At 46.6% G+C, this 24,701-nt stretch overlaps 2 protein-coding genes across 3 annotated transcripts in view; one reads left to right on the top strand and one right to left on the bottom strand.

The window, feature by feature from the left end:
- Window positions 1–3,064: 3,064 nt before the first annotated feature.
- LOC308586109 (uncharacterized protein) lies at window positions 3,065–7,936 on the top strand. Its single transcript, XM_081192388.1, has 3 exons — window positions 3,065–3,600; window positions 6,048–6,120; window positions 6,633–7,936. Exons 1-3 carry the CDS (start codon window positions 3,449–3,451, stop codon window positions 7,521–7,523), a joined length of 1,116 nt encoding a protein of 371 aa, XP_081048514.1. The 5' UTR covers window positions 3,065–3,448; the 3' UTR covers window positions 7,524–7,936.
- A 255-nt stretch (window positions 7,937–8,191) lies between these two features.
- Window positions 8,192–24,701, bottom strand: part of MASP1 (MBL associated serine protease 1) — a 114,082-nt gene continuing 97,572 nt past the window's right edge. For both annotated transcript variants that reach the window (XM_081190221.1, XM_081190218.1), the window contains 6 exons: window positions 23,830–23,964; window positions 20,958–21,071; window positions 17,184–17,369; window positions 16,077–16,144; window positions 14,327–14,426; window positions 8,192–10,087 (listed from right to left, as the gene is read on the bottom strand). In XM_081190221.1, coding sequence (XP_081046347.1) covers window positions 9,897–10,087; window positions 14,327–14,426; window positions 16,077–16,144; window positions 17,184–17,369; window positions 20,958–21,071; window positions 23,830–23,964 — 794 coding nt within the window. In that variant the 3' untranslated portion in view covers window positions 8,192–9,896. The remainder of the gene's footprint in view (window positions 10,088–14,326; window positions 14,427–16,076; window positions 16,145–17,183; window positions 17,370–20,957; window positions 21,072–23,829; window positions 23,965–24,701) is intronic.

Below are 24,701 nucleotides of genomic sequence, written 5' to 3'. Positions count from 1 at the left end.
ATGAACTCAGCTGCCACCTTTGTGAATGGGAAGAAAGCATCAGGGGGCAGGGAGAACAGCACATTTTGGTTGCCCTTCTTAAGTTTCCGCGTGCTATACAGAGGGAGGATTAGCAAGAGCGTGGAAACTGGTTTAGTAAGATCTTGCCCAAGCATGTTTTGTGTAAGCCGATGGTTTTGAACTCAGCTGCTGCCTTTGTGAACGGGCAACCCGGAGCCATCGTTGGCATTTGCAAACGCACAGGCATGACTTGCTCTCTCTGGCAATTCAAAGCTTTGACATTAGGTCTCTAGGGGAATATCAAAGGAAGCGTAAGAGACTCTGGAGGGTTAGTGATGTTGTGAGATATAAACGCTGGTCCCCAGGACTTGGGTCCTGGACCCCTTTGAAATACAGTGGTACCTCGGGTTACATACACTTCAGGTTACATAGGCTTCAGGTTAAAGAGTCCGCTAACCCAGAAATTGTGCTTCAGGTTAAGAACTTTGCTTCAGGATGAGAACAGAAATCGTGCTCCGGCAGCAGGAGGCCCCATTAGCTAAAGTGGTGCTTCAGGTTAAGAACAGTTTCAGGTTAAGTATAGACCTCCGGAACGAATTAAATACTTAACCTGAGGTACCACTGTAACAAAGTCTGGGCAAAGTTGATGAAGCAGTTGATGAAGAATATTTTATCGAAAATAAACACTTGCAAGTGGGTGTCCTGAAAAGGCAGGCATGCCATCCCTTATTAAAAACATGAATATATAAACCCTTTTTCCGAGCGCAAGTCCCTCCTTCATTCCCCACAAGGAAGGGGCGTTTGAAGTTCACATCTATCGCGTCCGTCTCTTGCAATGTAAAATCCAACCCTTACTCCCTCGCTCACCCCCAAAGCCCCTTATTTGGTTAGTTTTTCCTGTTCCCCAAAGCCCCTTATTTGGTCAAGCCTTTGCCCCCTTGTTGTTGTTGTTTAGTCGTTTAGTCGTGTCCACCTCTTCGTGACCCCCTGGACCAAAGCACACCAGGCCCTCCTGCCTTCCACTGCCTCCCACAGTTTGGTCAAACTCATGTTCATAGCTTTGAGAACACTGTCCAACCATCTCGTCCTCTGTCGTCCCCGTCTCCTTGTGCCTTCCATCTTTCCCAACATCAGGGTCTTTTCCAGGGAGTCTTCTCTTCTCATGAGGTGGCCAAAGTCTTGGAGCCTCAGCTTCAGGATCTGTCCTTCCAGTGAGCACTCAGGACTGATTTCCTTAGGAATGGATAGGTTTGATCTTCTTGCAATCCATGGGACTCTCAAGAGTCTCCTCCAGCACCAGAATTCAAAAGCATCCATTCTTGGCGATCAGCCTTCTTGATGGTCCAGCTCTCACTTCCATACATCACTACTGGGAAAACCATAGCTTGAACTATACGGACCTTTGTTTGCCCCCTTACATACTGTTTTTAGCAATAAAGCTATGTTCCTTTATTTCACCGAAGCGTGTAACACCGGTTTCAACTACAGTGGTACCTCGGGTTACAGACGCTTCAGGTTCATAGTGGTCAACCTTCCCTTTTTTGGCGGGAAATTCCCTTATTCCAGTGCCGTTTCCCGCTGCTTCCCACTGCTATCCCGGATTGTTAGATATCCCGTAGACTGTCCCCGGGATAGGTGAGGCTGCTGATCCCTTATTTTCAAATCTGAGAGTTGGCAGCTGTGTTCAGGTTACAGACTCTGCTAACCCAGAAATACTACCTTGGGTTAAGAACTTTGCTACGGATGTGAACAGAAACTGCACGGCGGCAGCAGGAGGCCCTCAGGTTAAGAACAGTTTCAGGTTAAGAATGGACCTTCAGAACAAGTTAAGTTCTTAACCCAAGGTACCACTGTACCTGTTTTGCAAAAAGCCCCTGGCCACAGTTGCTAAAGATACTCTAATTCTTCAGAATTTTGCAACAACTTGGTTCTCTCAAAAAGCCTCATGATTTCTAAAGAAACATGACCACAGCTGGTTTGAAATATGCTAGCAACAGCCACCCACACCCTGGCTGCAATGTTCCTGTAGCCTTACACACCTCAGTCACAATTTTCTTATAGCCCTATAATTTTTATGATTAATAAAGGCATTTTTCTCTTCTGCCGAAGCAAACTGAAAAGACAACATTTACATTTCTCACAATATAGGCTCACAGCCCTGGAAGGGTCCCACCAATATAATCCAGACCAACCCCCACTCCCATAACAATATATAGTGGACTATCAGCCTCGTATCCTGGCCTTGCTCGGGAATTCTGAGAAATCAGTGCAGTTTTGAAATCAGTGGTTAAATTCAGCACCATTTTGAAAGGCTCCACCCGCCATCTTGATTAAAAATGGAGTCCACTTGTAACCGAACATAGACAAAGCCTGTTCCTTGATCTCAGGAACCAACGTTTGCTTGCAATATCTCTGCTCCACAAGCTACAGGAAGCCCCAACTAATGGTAGCATCAAGGTAAAGAGAGCAAACTGCGTGGAAAACACTTACCGTATTTTTCGCTCTATAGGACGCACCTTTCCCCCTCCAAAAATTAAGGGGAAATGTGTGTGCGTCCTATGGAACGAATGCAGGCTCCTTGGCTTCAGCGACAGCAACGTGAAGCCTCCGAAGCGCAGAGGGAGCGTTCCCTTCGTGCTCCGGAGGCTATGCGTTGCTTTCGCTGAAGCCTGGAGAGTGAGAGGCGTCGGTGTGCACTGACCCTTCTCGCTCTCCAGGCTTCAGGGATAGCTGCCTGAAGCTTCCGGAGTGCAGCGGGAACTCACACTGCGCTCCGAAGGCTTCGGGTTCCTTTCGCTGAAGCCGGGAGAGCAAGACTCTCTCGGCTTCAGCAGAGAGGAAGAGCTGAGCAGCGCCCCTTCAGCGAAGCGGGAGGAGAAATGGAAGGGGCTCCATTTCTCCTGCCGCTTCGCTGAAGGGGCGCTGAGCAGAGAGGGGGAGAATTTGTTCTCCCCCTCTAAAACAAGGTGCATCCTGTGGTCGGGTGCGTCCTATAGAGCGAAAAATACGGTAGTTATTTGATTATTTCATTAAAACAGATGAAAAAGGGCACAGTGAGGTCATTGTGTGCTAGGAGCCAAATCCTGAAAGTACTTATAACTCAGGAGCCAAAGGGGTAGGAAATCTGTAGAAATGATGTGTTCAGCACTACCCTAGCAGGGAAGCCTAAGGGACTGCAGTGAAGTATTGCTACAAAAGGTATTGCCCCAAAGCCATCAGAGTAGGCTTTCAACTTCTGATGCTGTTTGTTAAGGAACTCTTCCTGGTAAGTCTCACTTCAGTTTCGTTTCTCAAAGGTTTGGGCTGGGCAGCTTGTGTGAGTGAGGAAATAGAAAGCTGGCAAGGAGGTGAACCACTCACTGTTTCACTGGACTCCGATACGGGCCTCTGAAAAAACAAAATAGGCTTTATATTAAGCAGGATTGATCCCAAAATATACACGGAGAAGATGAACATGGACTTTTGGAGAGCGGTTTTCAAGGAGCAAATTGAAGCAGTGAAACCGAGAGATTTCTGGAGACTAACAATGGATCGGAGCCTTGACTTCCATAATGTGGCATCTCCATGGAGGAAATCGCTGCAGGAACATGCTCATGGAAGGTAAAACATCAGCTGCTACTGCATGCGCAATAATTTTGCAATGCACAGAGCCATAAAAAGCTGACTTTTGCTGTGTCAGATGCTCAGTACTGCCTACCCTGACTGACAGCGATTCTCCAGCAGGCACGGCCAAATTTGGCCCTTCAGCTGTTTTGGGACTACACTGGTTAGTGAGGGATGATGGGAGTTGTAGTCCCAAAACAGCTGGACGGCCAAGTTTGGCCATGCCTGCGTCCAGGGTTTCATTCAGGGCCCTCTCCTAGCCCTACCCAGAGTTGTCATTGGGGATTGATCCTGATCTCTTCTCCCGAGCTATAGCTCTTCCCATGGTTTTAAGTTTGGTAATGAGTTGCAATTCAGCAGCTTCTCTTTCCAGTCTATTTCTGAAATTTAAAACCATGGATAGACCTGGTCTGAACAGAGACATTGGATTCTTATCTCATTATACATGACTAAGCCATTTCTCACCTTCTCACCCCTTGCCTTTTCCTGTAAGACCTATTACAGTCGTTAAGAGTCGTCAACAGGCTCATCTCAGCTATCTGCCAATCTCCCATTCCCACCACCCTTCTGAGTAATACCCCTCCCCACCTTCTCACTATATAGAAGGATCTGGCAACTTCTGTTTCAGTGTATCTGAAGAAGTGTGCATGCACACGAAAGCTCATACCAAGAACTAACTTAGTTGGTCTTTAAGGTGCTACTGGAAGGAATTTTTTTATTTTGACTATGGCAGACCAACACGGCCACCTATCTGTAAATTGTTTTCAGTAGTATAGTATAATAATAATAATAATAATAATAATAATAATAATAATAATAATAATATATTATTTATACCCCGCCCATCTGGCTGAGTTTCCCCAGCCACTCTGGGCGACTCCCAATCAAGTGTTAAAAACAGTACAGCGTTAAATATTAAAAACTTCCCTGAACAGGGCTGCCTTCAGATGTCTTTTAAAGATAGGATAGCTGCTTATTTCCTTGACATCTGCTGGGAGGGTGTTCCACAGGGCAGGTGCCACTACTGAGAAGGCCCTCGGCGCTGGATCTCAGTGTCTGGGCTGAATGATGGGGGTGGAGACGCTCCTTCAGGTATACAGGACTGAGGCCGTTTAGGGCTTTAAAGATTAGCACCAGCACTTTGAATTGTGCTCGGAAACCTACTGGGAGCCAATGCAAATCTCTCAGAACCGGTGTTATGTGGTCCTGGCAGCCACTCCCAGTCACCAGTCTAGCTGCCGCATTCTGGATTAATTGCAGTTTCCGGTATAGTATAGTATAGTATAGTATAGTATAGTATAGTATAGTATAGTATAGTATAGTATAGTATAGTATAGTACCAAAATAATTTTTTGGGGTATATACAACCAGAAACAGTATCTATGCCTCTCTTCAAGAGCATTGGCTTTTCTTCTACAGTTCTCCATGACATGTTGTGTTGTGCAGGGATTTTCAACTCTGACAAATATGAAACATCAGAAAAGAGAAAGGTTTCTTTGTGTTGATGAAGAGATGGGTGTTTATTTGTCTCAAATGAGACCTGAGATTACCTGGCAAGCTCACACCTCTAATTGAGTTTGTATACATACTTACGGTACACATATAAGAGGCTTGTTTATTTATAATTCTATCTGCGAAATGATTCATGTTCTTCTGTAGCCGCATTGTTTTAAACTTTCTGGGTGTCCCATAGTCAAGTAGTTGTGTTTTGTGCTATAAATCAAGCACTTCTAGAAGTTGTTTCTTTGTGTTTTCTTATCAATGAAAAATTCAGTGCGGCACAAGCAAAATTGTATTCTGAAAGTGTGGCCCAGGAAAAAAAAAACCTTCGAGAACCAGTACAACAGCTCTCTCTCTTGAAAGGAGGGCAGAAGGGAACTCTGGGATTTCATTTGACTCCAGGCTCATACACAGTTTCTTTTGACTTGTTTTCTGAGCATAAAGGTAAAGGGACCCCTGACCAGTAGGTCCAGTCATGACCGACTCTGGGGTTGCGGTGCTTATCTCACTTTACTGGCCGAGGGAGCCAGTGTACAGCTTCTGGGTCATGTGGCCAGCATGACTAAGCCGCTTCTGGCGAACCAGAGCAGCACACGGAAACGCCGTTTACCTTCCCGCCAGAGCGGTACCTATTTATCTACTTGCACTTTGACGTGCTTTCGAACTGATAGGTTGGCAGGAGCAGGGACCGAGCAACGGGAGCTCACCCCGTCGCGGGATTCGATCCACCGACCTTATGACCGGCAAGTCCTAGGCTCTGTGGTTTAACCCACAGTGCCACCCGCATCCCAGTTTCTGAGCATATTGTGCACTGATTAGTCCCCCCAAGTCCGAGACCATTTTCTTATGGTTCCACGGTGGTACCATGCGAAAACACGATCCTACCCACTGAACTGCAGCTCAGTTAAACAAAACCTCTTTGGGTTTTCCACTTGTCTTCTAAGATCTGATTCAGTAGTAAGGTTGGATTTTTGCAAGGCACAGTTGCAGAACAGCAAGGAAAGCTCTCGGGCCCAAGTGTGGATGAGTCCTTTGTGATGTACTGAGCTGAATCCTAGAACAATAGGATCCAGAATGCAGCAGAATTGGTCCGCAGGAGCCACCCAATCCAGCTCCAGGTGGAAGTTGAAATATACTCGGAGTTGAGAGTGGATTTCATGCTCTTTATTCAGCTCATAGTGGTGAGGAGGAATGGAAGTTCCCCCAGAATGTCTGCTTTATATACATTATATACACAATGGGCCCCACGTGATTGGCTAATTCCGGGATTCTCCTGTGGGCCAATCAGGTTGCGGATTCACTTCCACCTGGAGCTAGATTGGGTAGCTACTGTGGACCAATCATACTGTTGCATTCTGAATCCTATTGTTCTAGGACCAATCAGACTGCTGCATTCTGAATCCTATTGTTCTAGGACCAATCAGACTGCTGCATTTTGGATCCTATTCAACTCAGTACATAACAGAAGTGAATCAGTGACCTGACTGGCCTGCAGGAGCAGCCAATCAGGCTCCTGGATGACGTGAATCCGCAACCTGATTGGCCTACAGGAGCAGCCCAGAATTAGCCAATCACGTGGGGCCTATTGTGTAAATAATGTATATATAGCTAGACGTTTTGGGGAAAGTTTCATTCTTTGCTACTATGAGCTGAATAAAGAGCATGAAATTCACACTCGACTCCGAATATATTTCACCTCTGCTAACTGGGATCGTCCATCTGGGGAAATCAACTGCAGGTTCCAAAGTATCAAAAGGAAGCACTTTCTCCAGGATAACCCCAAAGGGAAGTCTCTAAACCTGTTGCTGTTCTTCTCCATTCCTCCCACCTTTGTCTCTTTTAGCTTTACATGTTCACGATGCTGCCACAAGTGGTCCTCACATCAAGTTGTCATCTTGTTCTATATGCACCTGGAGCAATACGAGAAACAAGGGTCAGTCAGGATGAGGACCTTCAGGCAGAGATGCTACCAGTGCTCTTCAGACAAGTACGAAGAGCCACAGTTCAGCGAGGAGGATGTCCTCCATAGCGTTGAGTGCTTGATCTTCAGCATCAGAAAGAAATGCTACGGGGAACACTTAGATGACAGCAGACTCTTTGAGGTGGTACATGAGAACAGGGGCCCTCATAAGCATGACCATTGTGAAGCTTGTCACCTGGGAATACACAATGCACATTATAGGCGGTCTAGAGGTGCCGGTCATCATAGGGAGCCCCAAAGACCAGCATATCTCCCGGCCAGTCTGCAGGAGAGTAAGGCAAGCTCAACCACTTACAACTCCTTGGCAACACTAAAATATGAAGCATTTGCAAACCACGTTGACCCCAATTTTTGCCGGGAATGTTGCTCTTGTTTCATTGCTTTTGTGATTGTGATTCTTGTATTCCTTGTCTACTGGAATAAGAATAAATACCTGTGATTTCTGCACCACAGGGGGTTGGACTAGATGACTTTAGGGGTCCCTTCCAACTCTACAATTCTATGAAAAACCCAACGGCACATTACCAGAAGGTGTTCTCAAGAAGACCCAGGAGACCTTTGTCAGGGAAAACAAAGACTTCCACCTGGTGGCAGTGGAAAGATCACAGGAAGGGAAGGGCAAATGCTGTGTTTGGCTTGGTCTCCCTTCCTTAAATGGGTCTGGGTGTACCTGGACCAAATGATAATCTAATCTGTTGTTGGAATGGCATACAAAGGATGACCAAGTTAAATCTGTGATGATAGATTGGGCAAGAGATGTGGGACATAACATAATGTTTGAAGACTGGGAGAGCTTATGGAGGAAAGGGGTCAAGTTCACTGCTTGTACGGTGTTAAAGGAAAATATGATGAAAATGAGTCTCCTCCAGCACCATAATTCAAAAGCATCAATTCTTCGGTGACCAGCCTTCTTTATGGTCATCACTGCCTTGTCGTGGTGAAGGGGCTTGAATAACTCAGAGAAGGTATGAACTATGCCGAGCAGGGCACCCAAGATGGACAGGTCATAGTGGAGAGTTTTGACCAAACGTGATCCACCTGGAGGAGGAACCACTCCAGTATCCCTGCCAAGAAAACACCATGGACAAAGACAACAGGCATACACAATTACCTGTGCAATTGAATTTAATGGGGGGGTGTGTGTCTACACCTGAGCAGACGTGCATAGGGTTGCAGTGCACCATTTGCAGACATTGGAGGGTGGGGTGTCAGTGCCATGTGGCACTAACAGAGGGTAAACATTATGTGACTCAAGAGGGTGGCAAATCGTGCATTTTCTCCATCTGCCTCATTGGCGGAGGCTGCAGAATTTGGTTTGTCTTGTTGCAGAAGTTTATTTACATTTTAGAGAGGATTACAAAAAGCCCTGAGAATGTATGCACTCAATGCAAAAAAGAAAGTGAATCAAAAGCAGGTCTTAACAGATTTAAAACAAAACCAAAACGAAACAGTGGTGTTTCCATCAAGTCCCTGAGATTTTGGGATGCTGCCGCCTTCTTCTGTCTGTTCCTGGCGTGGAGAACCTTGCTGGGTTCCAGCTCCCAACATCCTTGGCTTTTGGCCTTGATGGCTTGGGCTGATGGGAGTTGGAGTCCAACAGCATTACAGGTTCTCCACCCCAGATGTGTGACATCAAGGATGCCTTCTCTCCAGTTAGGCCCTGGGCAAATCTATCCCAGTCTGCTCCAATTCATAGGAGCTCTTTGGGGTTCAGGTAGAGGAGTCTTCTGCAGACCTGGTACCCAAGGTGCTTTTGGCTAGAAATGATGGGGGATTGAATTAAAAACCACCTGTGCACAACGTGCGCTTTCATTTAGCTGCGATCCATCCCCACCACAAATGCGTCTCCAGCATAGCTGTCAACTTACAGATTTGAAAATAAGGGACCAACAGCCTCGAAAATAAGGGATCAGCAGCCAAAATAAGGGAATTTCAGAGCACAGGTATGTTTGACTTCTGAGCCCCTCCGAGCCAAAGGCAGAAAGCCCAGCCAGCAGGCAAACAAAGCCTCAAGCGGTGGTTCCCACAGTGCAGCAACCCGGCAAAGGGGATGCAGCAAGGAAAACCACCGTCACCTCTCCGCTGGGAAGCGCTGAGCAAAGGCGAGTCCCCAGGCAACACGGCCGATTTGATCAGCGTAAAGCATACAAGCTCCACCCCCCAGTCGTTCTTAGATTCCTTATTGGGTGAGCAACGCAGCCAAGCAACCCAGTTGGAGCCTCCCTCCCCCCTGGGAGGGAGGGAGAGGAGCTGCTTCCTTTGAAACCTGGGAAATTTAAGGGACATCATCAATAAGGGACAGCAGCGGCACACGGCGCTGGGATAAGGGACTTTCCCGCCAAATAAGGGACGGTTGACTGCTGTGGTCTCCAGCTGCCACGCCATGCATTTCCCCTGAGATTTATTTTGAGTCCTAGTTAACAGACTTCCTTTCCAAGCACGACTGTGTGCTGCAGAAGACATGCACAATTTCTAAAGGTTTTCGCAAACCAAACCGCCCCAAACCACGTTGATCCAGGCTTTTTGGGTCCCCGTAAAGTCAAATCCATCACCAAATAACCCAGGGAAGCAGGTCAGCATCAGCTATTGGAGCAGAGTTCAGTTCAGCAGGATGTAGAATCCAGACCAGGCCTTTCTCATCCACGTGTCCAAGGCAAAAATCAACGGGCAAGCTTCTCCCTGATCTAATACCAGGGGCGCCCTTTGACGGAGAGCAAGGAGAGACTTTTTGGAGGCAGCAAGATTCTGAAATGCGGCAGATGGCTCATTATTATTATTTTTTGCTTTGGGTTCTTCGTACGGTTGGGAGACTTCAGTATTGCTCTCCCGTGACCTGCTTAATCCAAGGCAGAGTCAGCAGGACGTTGGAATACACTCCATAGCGGTCATTCAAGCCGCATCCATCACCCCAAGACACTGTCCCTATGAGCTGCCACTGGCCAGTCTGATTGTTCAGAGTGACCATGGGGCCGCCGGAGTCCCCTTGGCATGCGTCTTTTCCTCCTGCATGAGAAAGAGAGAAACAATAATGGCTGGGGCATCTTTCAGACCAGAAAAGCCACTTGTTCTACGTGGAGTTTGCAAAGGTACAGAACAGGAGCTAGAATCAAAATAATAGAATTGTAGAGTTGGAAGGGACCCTGAGGGTCATCTAGTCCAGCCCCCTGCACCGCAGGAATCTCAACTAAATCATGCACGACAGACTAGCATCCAACCTGCATCTTGGCACTTATCTCCCTGCCCCAAAGGCAGGGGTCTGCAACCTTTAAGACAAAAAGAGCCACTTGGACCCGTTTCCAAAGAAAAAACAACTGGGAGCCGCAAAACTCGTCATAAAAATAACTTTTTTGTCACTTTTATTATTATTTCTTTGTTTGACCCCTCAGAATTACTCCTCCTCATAGAAATAAATGTTAAATTAACAAGTTACCTTTGTGTGTGTGTGTGTTCTTCACTCCCCTTCAAAACAGTGACCAGCGTACATGTCCCCTTTCAATGCAGTGACCAGCGTACATGCCCCTTACAATGTAACGGGCGGGCGGGAAGGTGACGTCAGGACGGTGTGTGACTAACGCATGCACCTCCCCCATGCGACGTCACAGCCAGTACAGCGCCCACCACGGTGGGGAGTGTCGGGGCGCACAATGCACCTCCTCCCCTCGCTAGTATCTGCCCCGGAGCCGTGGCAAAGGTGTAAAAGAGCCACATGCGGCTCCGGAGCCGCGGGTTGCAGACCCCTGCCCAAAGGGGACGATTGGCACAGTGATCATCGACTCTCCTTGGTTCCATGAACTCATCCCCAGTGACCCCCAACCCTATAAAGAGCCTAGGGTATAAAGACCCCTGGTGGACTTGTAAAAGGGTAAAAGAGTAAAAGAGTATTGGGAAATGATCTGCAATGAATTGAAAAAAAATGTTTAAAAGTACTTTTTTGGGGGAAAACAAAGTCCTTTTTGTTGGGGATAATTCAGACTGAAATTCCCAGACTGAAATTTATGCTGGAAATGTACAGTGGTACCCCGCAAGACGAATGCCTCGCAAGACGGAAAACCCGCAAGACGAAAGGGTTTTCTGTTTTGGAGGCGCTTCGCAAGACGAATTTCCCTATGGGCTTGCATCGCAAGACGAAAGCCCATAGGGAAATGCTGGCGGTCGGGAGCAAAGACTTTCGCCCACAGCCGGCCTTCAGAAGAGGACCTCTTCTGAAGGCCGGCGGGGGGCAAAAGTCTTTGCTCCCCCCTGCCTGCCTTCCCCCCGCCTGCCCCGGGCGATCTTAAAATGCTGGCGGGCGGGAGCGAAGCGTTCGCTGCCGACCCCCAGCATTTTAAAATCTCCCCGGGACAGCAGAGAAGTCGGGAGCATTTTAAAATCTCCCCGTGTCCCGGGGAGATTTTAAAATGCTGGGGGGCTGCCGACCCCCAGCATTTTAAAATCTCCCCGGGACAGCAGAGACTTCTCTGTCCCGGGGAGATTTTAAAATGCTGGGGGTCGGGAGCGTTCGCTGCCGACCCCCAGCATTTTAAAACGCTGTTCCGAAGCGGGGGGCGGGAACAGCTGCCCCAGCCGCCCCACTTCGGAACGCTGTTCCGAAGCGGGGGGGGGGCGGGAACATCTGCCCCAGCCGCCCCACTTTGGAACGCTGTTCCGAAGCGGGGAGGGGGGGGCGGGAACAGCTGCCCCAGCCGCCCCACTTCGGAACGCTGTTCCGAAGCGGGGAGGGGGGGCGGGAACAGCTGCCCCAGCCGCCCCACTTCGGAACGCTGTTCCGAAGCGGGGAGGGGGGGCGGGAACAGCTGCCCCAGCCGCCCCACTTCGGAACGCTGTTCCGAAGCGGGGAGGGGGGGCGGGAACAGCTGCCCCAGCCGCCCCATTTCGGAACGCTGTTCCGAAGCGGGGCTGGGGGCGGGAACACCTTCTGAAGGTGGGCAGGGGGCGAAAGTCTTTGTCCCCCCTGCCTGCCTTCCCAGGGGCTTTTAAATCGCCCCGGACAGCGGAGAAGTCCTCCGCTGTCCCGGGGCGATTTTAAAATGCCGCCCGCCAGCATTTTAAGATCGCCCGGACAGCGGAGAAGTCCTCCGCTGTCCCGGGGTTTTTTAAAATGCTGGGGGTGGGAAGAAAAGCCCTTGTCCCCCCCCAGCCTTCAGAAGAGGTCCGGGGACAGACTGTCCCCGGACCTGGTCTGAAGGCGGTTTCCCTAGGAATGCATTAATTGATTTTCAATGCATTCCTATGGGAAACCGTGCATCGCAAGACGAAAAACTCGCAAGACAAAGAGACTTGCGGAATGAATTAATTTCGTCTTGCGAGGCACCACTGTAAAGAAAAAGAAGGTACTTTTTTCCATATGTGGTGGATTTGTCCCAAGGTGAAAGACTTCTGGGAGAAGATTTATAACGAACTGAAAAAAAATGTTGAAGAAACCAGAGGCTTTTCTCCTGGGCATAGTTGGCCAATCGGTGTTAAAGAAGGATAGAACTTTCTTTATGTATGCTACAGCAGCAGCAAGAATTCTTATTGCAAAGCACTGGAAGACACAAGAGTTACCCACCCTGGAAGAATGGCAAATGCAACTAATAGACTACATGGAGATGGCGGAGATGACTGGCAGAATCCAAGACCAGGGAGAAGAGTTGGTGGAAGAAGATTGGAGGAAATTTAAAATTTATTTACAGAAACATTGTAAAATTTTTGAATGCTGATGACGTTGAAATGAACTGAAGGGGTTCTAGCAACAAGGTAAAATGTAAGATGGGATTGATAATAGATAAGCTAAATTGGATATGAATTTGCTTAACCAATTTTTAAAAGGGATACAAAAAAGGGAGGCGTGAGGAAGTCAGGAAAATAAGTTAACTAAAGATGAGAAATAAAAAAAAGAGGGAGTTTTCTTTTCTTTTATATGCGTTTTTTCTTCTTTTTTGTGTTTAATATTTGTATTTTTGTATTTTGTAATTTTGTATTTTTCTGTTTTTGCATTTTTCTGAACTTTTCTATTGATAAAACTTAATAAAATATTATAATAAAAAAATGAAAAAAAATGTTGAAATATACATTTATTAAGAAACCAGAGGCCTTTCTTCTTGGAATAACAGGTTTAGAATTGCCCAAGAAAGATGCTAAAATATTTTTGTTTGCCACAACGGCCGCCCAAATATTACTTGCTAAAAATTGGAAAACACAAGAAGTACCAACAGTGGAAGTTTGGCAGATGAAGATGATGGACTTTTTGGAGCTAGCTGACCTGACTGGAAGAATCCGCGACCAGAAAGAAGAGGAGTTTCAAGAGGACTGGAGGAAATTCAAGGACTATTTGAATAAATATTGCAATATAAAAAATTAGAAATTACTTGAAAGAAACAAATAGGCCTAGGATTAAACTAAGTTATAATTAAATAAATGGGATTTAGAATGTTAAGAAAAGTGAATAAGATGGACTATACTTGGAAATTGTTTTAGTTTAATAATGATATTGGAAAGCTGTTACTTTTAATTACAAGGAAACTCAGAAGGGAGGGATTTGAGGAACTCAACCAAGATGTTTAAAAGGTTGGATTTGTGAAGAATTAAGTTTGTTGTTATTGTCTAGCTGTTTATTGTTCCCCCCTTTCCACCCCTCTTTCTTCTTTCTTCTTTTTCCTTTTCTGTTTCTGTGTATCATCTTGCTTTGTGGTTTGTGTTATCACGGTGGAAAATCTAATAAAAAAATATTTTTAAAAAAGAGAAATTCCCAGGTGTCAAAAAAGGCCCGTGTTTTGCTAGCCCCAAAATGGAAAACGAGCGAGGTCCCTACCAAAGAAGAACGGCAACTCAAACTGATGGAATATGCGCAGCTTGCGGACTCAACATATAGAATAAGAGAACAAGAAGAACACGTATAGAGACGACTGGAAAATACTTATTGAATATATGGGGTGGGGGTGGAAGTTGTGTACACTTGAAAACGTCGGCAGCATTAAGATAAATTCAACAGTGTAAATAAGTTTTGACGGATGTAACAATGGAATACTGAATGGTTTAGTTTATGTAAAATATGCAGGGTTTTACAGTTTGCCAAATGAACCATGGATCATTGAAGAAGGGAAGTCATTAGTATTTTAAGGTTGTTTAAATGAATATTCTAAAATGTAAAACTGAAGATTTAATTAAAAATATATTTTTAAAAGAGTAGAAAGACCCAAGGAATGTAATAACACAATAAAATTCAAAATGGCAGCAATTAATTGCACATTTATTCAGAATCACCTTGTCTTTCTCCAGCGCAGATCATGTCTCCCGTCACAACTTTCTGCAGCTTGCGATAGGCTTCTTTGCACACTGAGTGATCTGTCAGTGGGATCTCAATCTGCAACACAGAACAAAAAAATGACTCCTGGGATAATGTGCCTGAATGGTCCTCCTTTGTGAAACACACAAAGCTGCCTTCTACCAGGTCAGACTGTTGGTCCATTTAGTTCAGTATTGTCTGCACAGACTGGCAGTGGCTCGGCAAGGTTTCACGCAGGAATCGCTTCCAGCCCCACCTGAACCTGAGACCTTCTGTCTGCAAAGCAGATATTCTTCCCCTGAGCTATGGACCTTCTCCAAAGACTCCATAGATTCACTAATCCCATAATTCATAGGATTCTGGTCCATAGGATGACTAAGGAACAAGTGCCACTCTATTCCGCCTTGGCCAAGCCACAACTGGAACCCTGTGTCCAGTTCTGGGCATCACAGTTTTAGAAGGATATTGACAACCTGCAATGGGTGCAGACCAAGATGACCAGGGGTCTGGAAACTGAGCCATATTAGGAATAGTTGAGGGAGTTGTGTATATTTAGCCTGGAGAAGAGAAGACATGATAGCAGCTTCAAATATCTGAAGGGCTGCCACAGGGAAGATGGAGGAAACTTGTGGGGTTTTTTTTTTGCTGCTCTAGGGGGTAGGGCCCAAACCAGCGGATTCAAATTGCTAGAAAGGAGATTCTGACTTAATGTTAAAACTTTCTGATAGTAAGAGCTGTTCAACAGTGAAACAGACTACTTTGGATGGTTTTCCAGAGGGGTTGGGTTGTGTGGCCATCTGCTAGGGAATTTTCAGCTGCGATTCCTGCATTGCAGGCAATGGACTTGTTGACCATTGGGGCCCCTTGCAACTCAACAATCCTTGAGTGTCAAGCTTGTGCTCCCCTCATCATACGAAGAAATGGAAAGAGGGGGCAATGACTGTGTTATGTACTGAGTTGAATAGGATTCAGAATGCAGCTGTCTGATTGGTCCTAGAACAATAGGATTCAGAATACAGCAGTCTGATTGGTCCTAGAAGAATAGGATTCAGAATGCAGCAGTCTGATTGGTCCTAGAAGAATAGGATTCAGAATGCAGCAGTCTGATTGGTCCTAGAAGAATAGGATTCAGAATGCAGCAGTCTGATTGGTCCTAGAAGAATAGGATTCAGAATGCAGCAGTCTGATTGGTCCTAGAGCAATAGGATTCAGAATGCAGCAGTCTGACTGGTCCTAGAACAATAGGATTCAGAATACAGCAGCCTGATTGGTCCTAGAACAATAGGATTCAGAATACAGCAGCCTGATTGGTCCTAGAACAATAGGATTCAGAATGCAGCAGTCTGATTGGTCCTAGAACAATAGGATCCAGAATGCAGCAGCCTGATTTGTCCTAGAACAATAGGCTCCAGAATGCAGTAGTCTGATTGGTGCACAGGAGCCACCCAACCCAACTCCAGGTGGAAGTGAATCCGCAACCTGATTGGCCTACAGGAGAATCCTGGAATTAGCCAACCATGTGGGGCCCATGGTGGAAATAGTGTATATAAAGCAGACAGTTCTGGGAAACATTCCATTCCTCACTACTATGAGCTGAATAAAGAGCATGAAATCCACACTCGACTCCGAGGATATTTCAGACTGAGACGTCTACGCCTGCTCCCTAACTATACTGCAATTCCATTCCATTCTCAGATGTACACAGTAATGAACGGCAAGGAGCATCACCTCCATCAGGGCATCTGGGAGACGTTGCAGGAACTGCTTCCCCCATCCACTGACGATGACCATGGTGTCTAGTGGGAGGGAAAAAGAAGACAGACATTGTATTACCTTTCGGGAGGTGACCTGGAGAGGAAGTAGGAGGTGTCATTCCTTGCAGTCTGATGAAGCAAACCAGACCCTCCTAGGGTGATCTTTCCTTCCCACCGCTCAAAAACACCTGTTGCAGGTGTGAAGCACCTTTGGCCCTCCATGTGCACACATGCTGCAAGGTGCGCCAAGGTCCCATGTGCATGCTGTGCGGCTTGCGTGTGTGACACGAGCGCAGCCCATGGTGTGCGCAAGTGAGGTGAGCACATCGCACTGTGCATTCATGGTTGCTGTGGAATTTGGAGGAGGCCCGGCACCCTGCTTGAAAGTTTTGGGGGGCCCTCACCCCCCTGGGCTACCCATAGTTGGTGCCCCTGGATGCATTAAAATTACCAGTGAAGATCTCTATATGTCGCCTTTCAGTTAGATCTAGCATTTACTGCGCACCTCTGATACCTCCTTTTGGAAGGGCTTAAGTTGCGGTTTCCATGAAGTTTGATCGTTCAAAACAAAACTTGCATGCCATTCCCTTGGAACTGAAATATCTGGTGTTTTCAGGGTTCCTAAGTTTTGGAGCACACAGGGGCTAAAAAGCTCACCTTTCGTGCTGAGTGTGCACCTCCAGGAGACTGTGGGATGCAATCCACTGAGAGCAGTCGAGTACAACATTCCGTGTTTTGCTAGAGTGGACATGCAAGGGAATGTTTGGTCCAGCCAGTTGAAACTTCCTGTTCTCCTGGCCCGTAGCATCCTTCCTCTTGCATGTGACTAGACCTTTCCAGACCTGGTAAAAGGACAAGCCATGCTGCCATCCTCCCTCTTTTCCATCTGCTTTTCATCCTTGAACTGGGCTCAGGAGCAAACAGGCAGCCAAGCCGATGCGATTCTTTCAGAATCCATGGGAATCTAATTCTGCATTGGTTAAAGTTCTGCCTTAACCAATGCTTCTGAGCCAGCTTAAAGGGTTGGCTGCTGCTTCTCCAATTGACGTTGTCTGGTGGAAGGATGGAGCCACCTCCTTACCTTTTGGGAAGGCTCTATCTGGAAAGCAAACGGGCATCACGTAATCATTCAGCCTGGCCTCTTCAGACAGTTCCACCAGGGCGATGTCATACTCAAAGGTGACCGCCTTGTAGGATGGGTGGATGGAGATTGTTTGGGGTTGCAGCTCCTGCTCTGTGTCATCTTTCCTTTGGGTTCTGTGTTTCCCTGCAGAAAGTCAGAAAGAGAGGCTGGAAGTGTGAGAGAGTGTATCCGGAACAGGAAGCTGTCTTCTACAGAATCATGACCCTAAGTCCGTCGAGACCACATAACACCGGTCCTGAAAGACCTACATTGGCTATTAGTATGTTTCCGAGCACAATTCAAAGTGTTGGTGCTGACCTTTAAAGCCCAAAATGGCCTGGCCCAGTAGACCTGAAGGAGCGTCTCCACCCCCATCATCCATCCCTGACACTGAGGTCCAGCTCCGAGGGCCTTCTGGCTATTCCCTCCCTGTGAGAAGTGAGGTTACAGGGAATCAGGCAGAGGGCCTTCTCGGTAGTGGCGCCCGCCATGTGGAACGCCCTCCCACCAGATGTCAAGGAAATAGGTAGACTTCCGGGTCAGCGCCATTGGTGAATGGCGGAGTTCCTCCGACCGGAGGAACGGGCTCTGTGGAAACTGGGTCTTCCCGCCGCAGCGAAGGTGGGGAAGCGCCCCCTACTCGCGGGGAATCCCATCTAGGGGCTCCGGAGCGAAGTGGAGTGAGAAGCGCGGTGCTACGAACTGACTGCTACTTTCACGGAGTGAAGCCGCACAGCCATTGCCAGAGAGCACTGACTTTTTCCTGTGGACAATTGGACTTAAAACAAGTACCCGTGAGTAGAAACGGAAAATTGGATCAAGAAATTGTTTTAATTTGGTATCGAAGCGGGAAAGTGCAAACAGGAAGTCCGCCTTCTGCTTTTTTGTATATAGAATAAAGCAAAAATTTTGCAAGCTAAAGCCGGGAAGCTGTTAAAAAAGACTAAATTTCCTACATTTAGAACCACTGAAACCCCCCTTGGAAGGAGGAGAAAAGGGGGGGGACTCTGTTTAACCCCAGCAGGAGAGGGAGTGAAGAAGGATAAGTTTCCACCGTCTCTAACCTGGGAATGGGGTGTCAGAGACAGAAACTGTTGGAGAGGTTCATTGACTGTGAACGTAACACTATGACAGATAGCTAATGAAGAGAAACAAGTTGATTCTAATGTTGCCTTTTGCATTTTAAAGAAACAAAATACTTGAAAAACATCTGAAATATCTGAAAAATGAAAGTAACTTTCCTTTGTCTTCAAAAAAAAAATGGATACAAGTAGATTGTCTCCTCTAGAGGGAGCTTGCTAAATTGTTGCTGCAGCATATTTGAGACCCAACATCTGTGAGATTAAGACTGTGGGAACAGTCTTTTCTGACCTTGAACAAAGATGAGCTGGGAGAAAGACTGGGTGCTTGCTTTATGCAAGATAAATGCCTTGCTGGAACAGATGCATGAGAAGATGGACTTGATGAATGAGAAAATGGATTTGACTGTTGTGGTAAATAACATTGATATAGAAATCATCCAAGAACCAACCTATCAATCTGTACTGAATGGGCAAGTGCAGATGACAATGGAGGAGGATGCGGCTGCACCCCAAATAGTACAAATGGAGAGACCCGAGGCCCTACAAGAGCATAAACCGCTGTTATTGAAGATTGAAGTTGGAGTGGGCCAAGGGGAGTCTGGAGATGAGGAGGTTCCTAGCTTTGGAGAGACCTTGAAATTTGATTCTAAATACAATTTGGATTATATCGAGGACTGTGGGGAGTGGGACTGTGGGGAATGGGCGAGCTGGATGAAAGGCGATGGAGATAATTTTGGGCTGGAATCCCCCAGAGACCTACTCCCCCAATGAGAAAGGAAAGAAACTAAGACAGAGACCAACAAAAGACAAGGAAAGCGGCAAGCACAAACAAGATGAAGAAGAATTGCAGAAGGGACATGGAAGAGATTTAAGGGCCTTGGACATAAGGCTTCCAGGTTGATGGACTAGATGGAATGGACAATAAGGACTGACATGACCCGAGACCAGGAAGAAGAGACGCTGGATGATGGTTGGAAGAGAATTTATAATGGAATTTTTTTATTTTAGAATTAGCTAATGAATATTAGGGAAAATGTGGGAATGAAACTATACGACTCTAGCAGAAATGATATCAGGAGCTATGTACATTTGAAAACTAAGATTTAAGTTCTAAGGTACTTAGGGGTATGATAAGGTTAAATAAATTAAGGTAATCTGAATAACAGAATATGGGGAAAGATGGTAAGGATCTGTTGAGTTAATTATTAGGTTAAATTGTTAAGATAAATTTTATAACAAAAATTGAGAAAGATGGAAAGAATTTGCTGAAATAATTACTAAACTAGAATACAAAAACGGAGGTGTGAGGAGGTCAATGAAACAAGCAAATGGAAATTATGGATATGCAATTTGGGATTTGTGTTTTTTTTTCTTCCCCTTTTTTCTTTTTTTTTACTGTCTTTTGCTGTATTGTCGTATTTTGTGTTTTTCTCTTTTTTATTGTTTTCTTTTTTTGTATTGTAGTGTTTTTTTATTTTTCTTGTAATTCTGAAATTATCAATAAATATTATTTAAAAAAAAAGATGTCAAGGAAATAATCAACTGTCTGACTTTTAGAAGACATCTGAAGGCAGCCCTGTTTAGGGAAGTTTTTAATGTTTAATGTTCTATTGTGTTTTCAATATCCTGTTGGAAGCTGCCCAGAGTGGCTGGGGAGGCCTGGCCAGATGGGCAGGGTATAAGTAATAAATTATTATTATTGAGTTCAGTTTTGCCAACACAGGCTGGCAGTGGGTCTCCAGGGTTTCAGACGGGGCAGGTGCTCAGTTCCACCCGGAGATGCTGTGAATTGAACCAGGCATCTTCTGTGTGGAAAGCAGAAGCTCTGCCGCTAAGCTACTGCTCTTGAACACTTCCTGAAACTGCAGGAATAATAATAATAATAATAATAATAATAATAATAATAATAATAATAATTTCTTATTTATATCCCGCCCTTCCCGATTCAAAAACCGGGCTCAGGGCGGCTAACAACAAATTTAAAACACTTAATTATAAAAGCAGCATAAAATACAGTATAAAAGCATGAATAACAATAAAATTCAAAATTCAAAAATCAGTTTAGGGGAAATAAGCATTAGATAGTCCCCAGGGCTAGCTGGCTGAATTGGTCCTACTTGGGCCAGCGAGGAGGCCAGGGGAGAATTAGCTGTGGGGTCTCAGAGCGGGTGATCTTCATAAAAGGGGAGGAGGAGGAAGAGGAGATAAAAGATCAGGCTGAATTCAAATTAAAGGCCAGGCGGAATAGCTCTGTCTTACAGGCCCAACGAAAGGAGGCCCTAGTCTCATGGGACAGAGCATTACACCAGGTCGGAGCCATCACTGAAAAGGCCCTGGTCCTGATGAAGGATAGTCTGACTTCCTTAGGGCCCGGGACCTCTAAACTATGGTTATTCATGGACCTTAAGGTCCTCTGTGGGGCAGACCAGGAGAGGCGGTCCCATAAGTACCAGGGCCCTAAGCCCAGAGAACAGCTCTTACGCTCGGGTCCCGGTTGCAGGTTTCCCACAGGCATCTAATTGGCCACTGTGAGGAGAAGATACCGAACTACCTGGACCATTGGCCTGATCCAGCAGACTCATTTCATGTTCTTATGATATAGAATTTCTGAGACACAGGCTGCTCTCCTGGGCAACCGCCTCTCGCTTACCTAGGATCACCTTGAACGACGAAGGGCTGATCACGTCGGAGCTTCGGAGGACAGGATTCTCCAGGTCAAGTTCATGGTGGAGACAGTGAGCGGCCGTCACAATCCACCTGTTCCCTGGGGAACAAGAAAGGGCTAAGATGGTGACATGATGGTTGTCTTCAAAGAGCTGTTTGACTCCCTTGTGAAGTGGTAGACTCTTCTTCCTTGGAGGTTTTTAAGCAGTGGTTGGGTGGGATTAAATTTCAAATCAAATCGAATCCCTTTTTTGGCATCACAGTATAAAACATTTCAGGTCACTGGGATAATGAAAGGAACAAGGGTGAAGCTGTCAAGGGTCCTGTAGAGGACCTTAAGGTCCACGAATAATCATAGTTTAGAGGTTCCGGGTCCTAAGGAAGTCAGATTATCCTCCACCAGGGCCAGGGCCTTCTCAGTGATGGCTCCGACCTGGTGGAATGCTCTGTCCCAGGAGACCAGGGCCCTGCAGGATTTAACCTCCTTCTGCAGGGCCTGTAAGACAGAGCTATTCTGCCTGGCCTTTAATTTGAACTCAGCCTGATCTTTTATTCCCCTTCCTTCCCTCTCCCCTTTTTATGAAGATTCCCCGCTCTGGGATCCCGCAGCTAATTCTCCCCTGGTCTCCTTGCTGGCCCAAATAGGACTAATTTAGCCAGCTAGCCCTGGTGATCATCTAATGTTTACTGGATGGATTTCCCCCCTAAATTGATTTTTGAATTCTGAATTTATTGTTATTCACGTTTTATACTGTATATTATGCTGTTTTTTGTTGCATCAATTAAGTGTTTTAAATTTGTTGTTAGCCGCCCTGAGCCCGGTTTTCTGAACTGGGAAGGGCGGGATATAAATAAAAATTTATTTATTTATTTGGTCACACAGTGATTGTGTGCACTTAGATATTCTGCTTCGCCCTGTCTGTTCCCCGAAAGGATGGTTCGTTGGGAACCCTTTCGGGTAAAAATGTGGCTAAACACCAAGCTACTAAAGCAGTGATATCTTTGTCCCGATCTGGCAGGAGAAACCTCATTTGACTTCTTCTTGGAGTTCTAGGCTGGAGGTCCAACGTTTTGCTCTCGGGGATTATTTAGCTGTGGTTCCTGCATTGCACAAGGCTGGTCTGGATGATACCTGGGGTCGCTTTTACCTGTACAGTTTCTCTGGTTCTATGAATACCAGTATAGCATTTGCATCATAAAATGGATGGATCATTGTTGTGTCATTCTATGATATTATGCCTGTTATGTACTGAAGTTCTCACCCTGGGCCAGCAGGGGGATACTGTAGATAGTTCAGGTCCACATATGCAAATAAGGGACTGAAAGTGACGTTCAGTGATTGGATAGTTACAGAAAGTTGTTACAGTTACGTTGTACTGGAGCTCTATATAAGCAGGCTGGCTGAACCCTTCAGTTCAGTTCTGGCCTGTGAATAAACAAGAGCTGTTTGAAGAATCACTATGTCATCTGATATGTTCACCCAGAACTTAACAATGCCCTCAATTCCTAGCCTGCCTCCTCCCAATGAAGAGGTAGGAAGTCTCATACCTGGAAGCCGGTTTCTCAAGCGCTATGGCAAAGTGGATATCTGCTCCATTTCATGGTGGGGAGGAGTTGCGGCGGACCGCGTGGCCACCCACTCCCCCCAGGGTTGGGGGACGAAGTCCCGCGTTACCCTGGGGATCCCAGCCACATCAACACTCAGCCAGCCAATCCGCTGGCTGGTGGGGCCGTGGCCGGGACCATTTAAGTGAGGGCGCGAGCCAGAGGGCTTCCTCTTGGCTCGCTTCCTCTATCTCCCGCCCTCCCTCCCTTTTTGCAGGTTTTCATTGGCCTTGCTATGGACCTCGGTCGGTCGCCTTTGAGGGGCCTGGTAGGAATTTTCCCACTTGGCAAAATTGGCACGGGCCATTTGGTTTCCGTCTACCTCTCAGCAATCGTCTCAACTTTGTAAGGTTCTGCGGTTAGGCATTGTTTGACCTTGTGATGGGGGAGGGGAGGTGTGGCCATCAACTGCCCCTCCAAGCTTAAGGGTATTCCGTTAAAGGAATCCGGGGGTGTGGATCTTGTCCAAAGCCCGGGGTGGGGCTAGGGCCATGACATGACCCTGATGGGAACAACTGGGAAAGCTCGAGTTGGTCTGCATCGATGGGGCTCCCCCTTCTGGTGGTTTACCCTTACCGGACTCCCTGCACAATGGGCAGGAGACAGATATAGTTTGGTCCATTCAATGCCTAAGCCAATTACCGCTCACATTCTGTAATCAAGAAAGCTGTGACCAAAATTTGCCCAATAACATAAACCTAATATCTGTGTTCTGGTGTGTTTTATTTTTCAACGAGGGCGTGGTTGCGGGGTCTAGACATGTGTTATGTACTGAGTTGAATAGGATCCAAAAGGCAGCAGTCTGATTGGTCCTAGAACAATAGGATTCAGATTGCAGCAGTCTGATTGGTCCTAGAACAATAGGATTCAGATTGCAGCAGCCTGATTGGTCCTAGAACAATAGGATTCAGATTGCAGCAGCCTGATTGGTCCTAGAACAATAGGATTCAGAATGCAGCAGCCTGATTTGTCCTAGAACAATAGGCTCCAGAATGCAGCAGTCTGATTGGTGCACAGGAGCCACCCAATCCAGCTCCAGGTGGAGGGGAATCCACAACCTGATTGGCCCACAGGAGAATCCCGGAATTAGCCAATCACGTGGGGCCCATTGTGTAAATAATGTATATAAGGCAGACATTCTGGGGGAACTTCCATTCCTCACTCCTCTGAGCTGAATAAAGAGCATGAAATCCACTCTCGACTCCGAGTATATTTCAACATGCAAGAGTGGACGCCCCTCCAGAGGTCCTTACCTAGGAGGGACCCCCCGCAGAAGGGGCGCCCGTTCCTCTGCAGCATGGCGGCCCACGGCGAGATCCCTCTCTGGGCGTAGCGTCCGTTGGCAATTCGAGCAAGCAGACTCCTGGAGAACCTGGGTTTCCCACACACTGAAAGAGAATGGAAAGGATGGACTTAGCGAGGAGGAGATTGTACCATCATAGAACTGCAGAGTTGGAAGGTCATCGAGTCCAAGCCCTTGCAACTCACGTCTTTCTGATCTGTTGGCATCCACCCCATCCCTCTGGGACCCGACAAAGAGGGCAAGGGTGGGGGAGGATGGCTGAGGTTTAACCCTTGCACAGATGCAAGGAAGTGGAGACCATATTACCAGCTAGTACCTGGAGTTCCGGTTGGGCCGCTGTAATGAGAAATGGCTGTATACCCTTTTTTTAAAAAAAATTAAAATATCCTGGTGTTATCACACCTGATTCTCTTCTCCTGATAATTCAGTGGCTGGTACCTCCCTTAAAATAATAATAATAATTTATTATTTATACCCCACCCATCTGGCTGAGTTTCCCTAGCCACTCTGGGCGGCTCCCAATCAAGTGTTAAAAACAGTACAGCGTTAAATATTAAAAACTTCCCTGAACAGGGCTGCCTTCAGATGTCCTTTAAAGATAGGATAGCTGCTTATTTCCTTCACATCTGAAGGGAGGGTGTTCCACAGGGCGGGCGCCACCACCGAGAAGGCCCTCTGTCTGGAAATCACATCCGGAATAGCAAGAGACAGTATGGTGTTGAAGACCTGGGAGATTGGGGTTCTAGTCTCCCCGCAGCCATGAAATTCATTTGGGTGACCTTGGGTCAGTCAATGCCTCTCAGCCTAGCCTGCCTCGCAGGG

The sequence above is a fragment of the Podarcis bocagei genome (assembly GCF_964188305.1).
Source record: "Podarcis bocagei genome assembly, chromosome: 4".
NCBI lineage: Eukaryota > Metazoa > Chordata > Lepidosauria > Squamata > Lacertidae > Podarcis > Podarcis bocagei.
The sequence above is the reverse complement of the archived record's forward strand: the minus strand, read 5'-3'. Positions and strand labels throughout refer to the sequence as shown.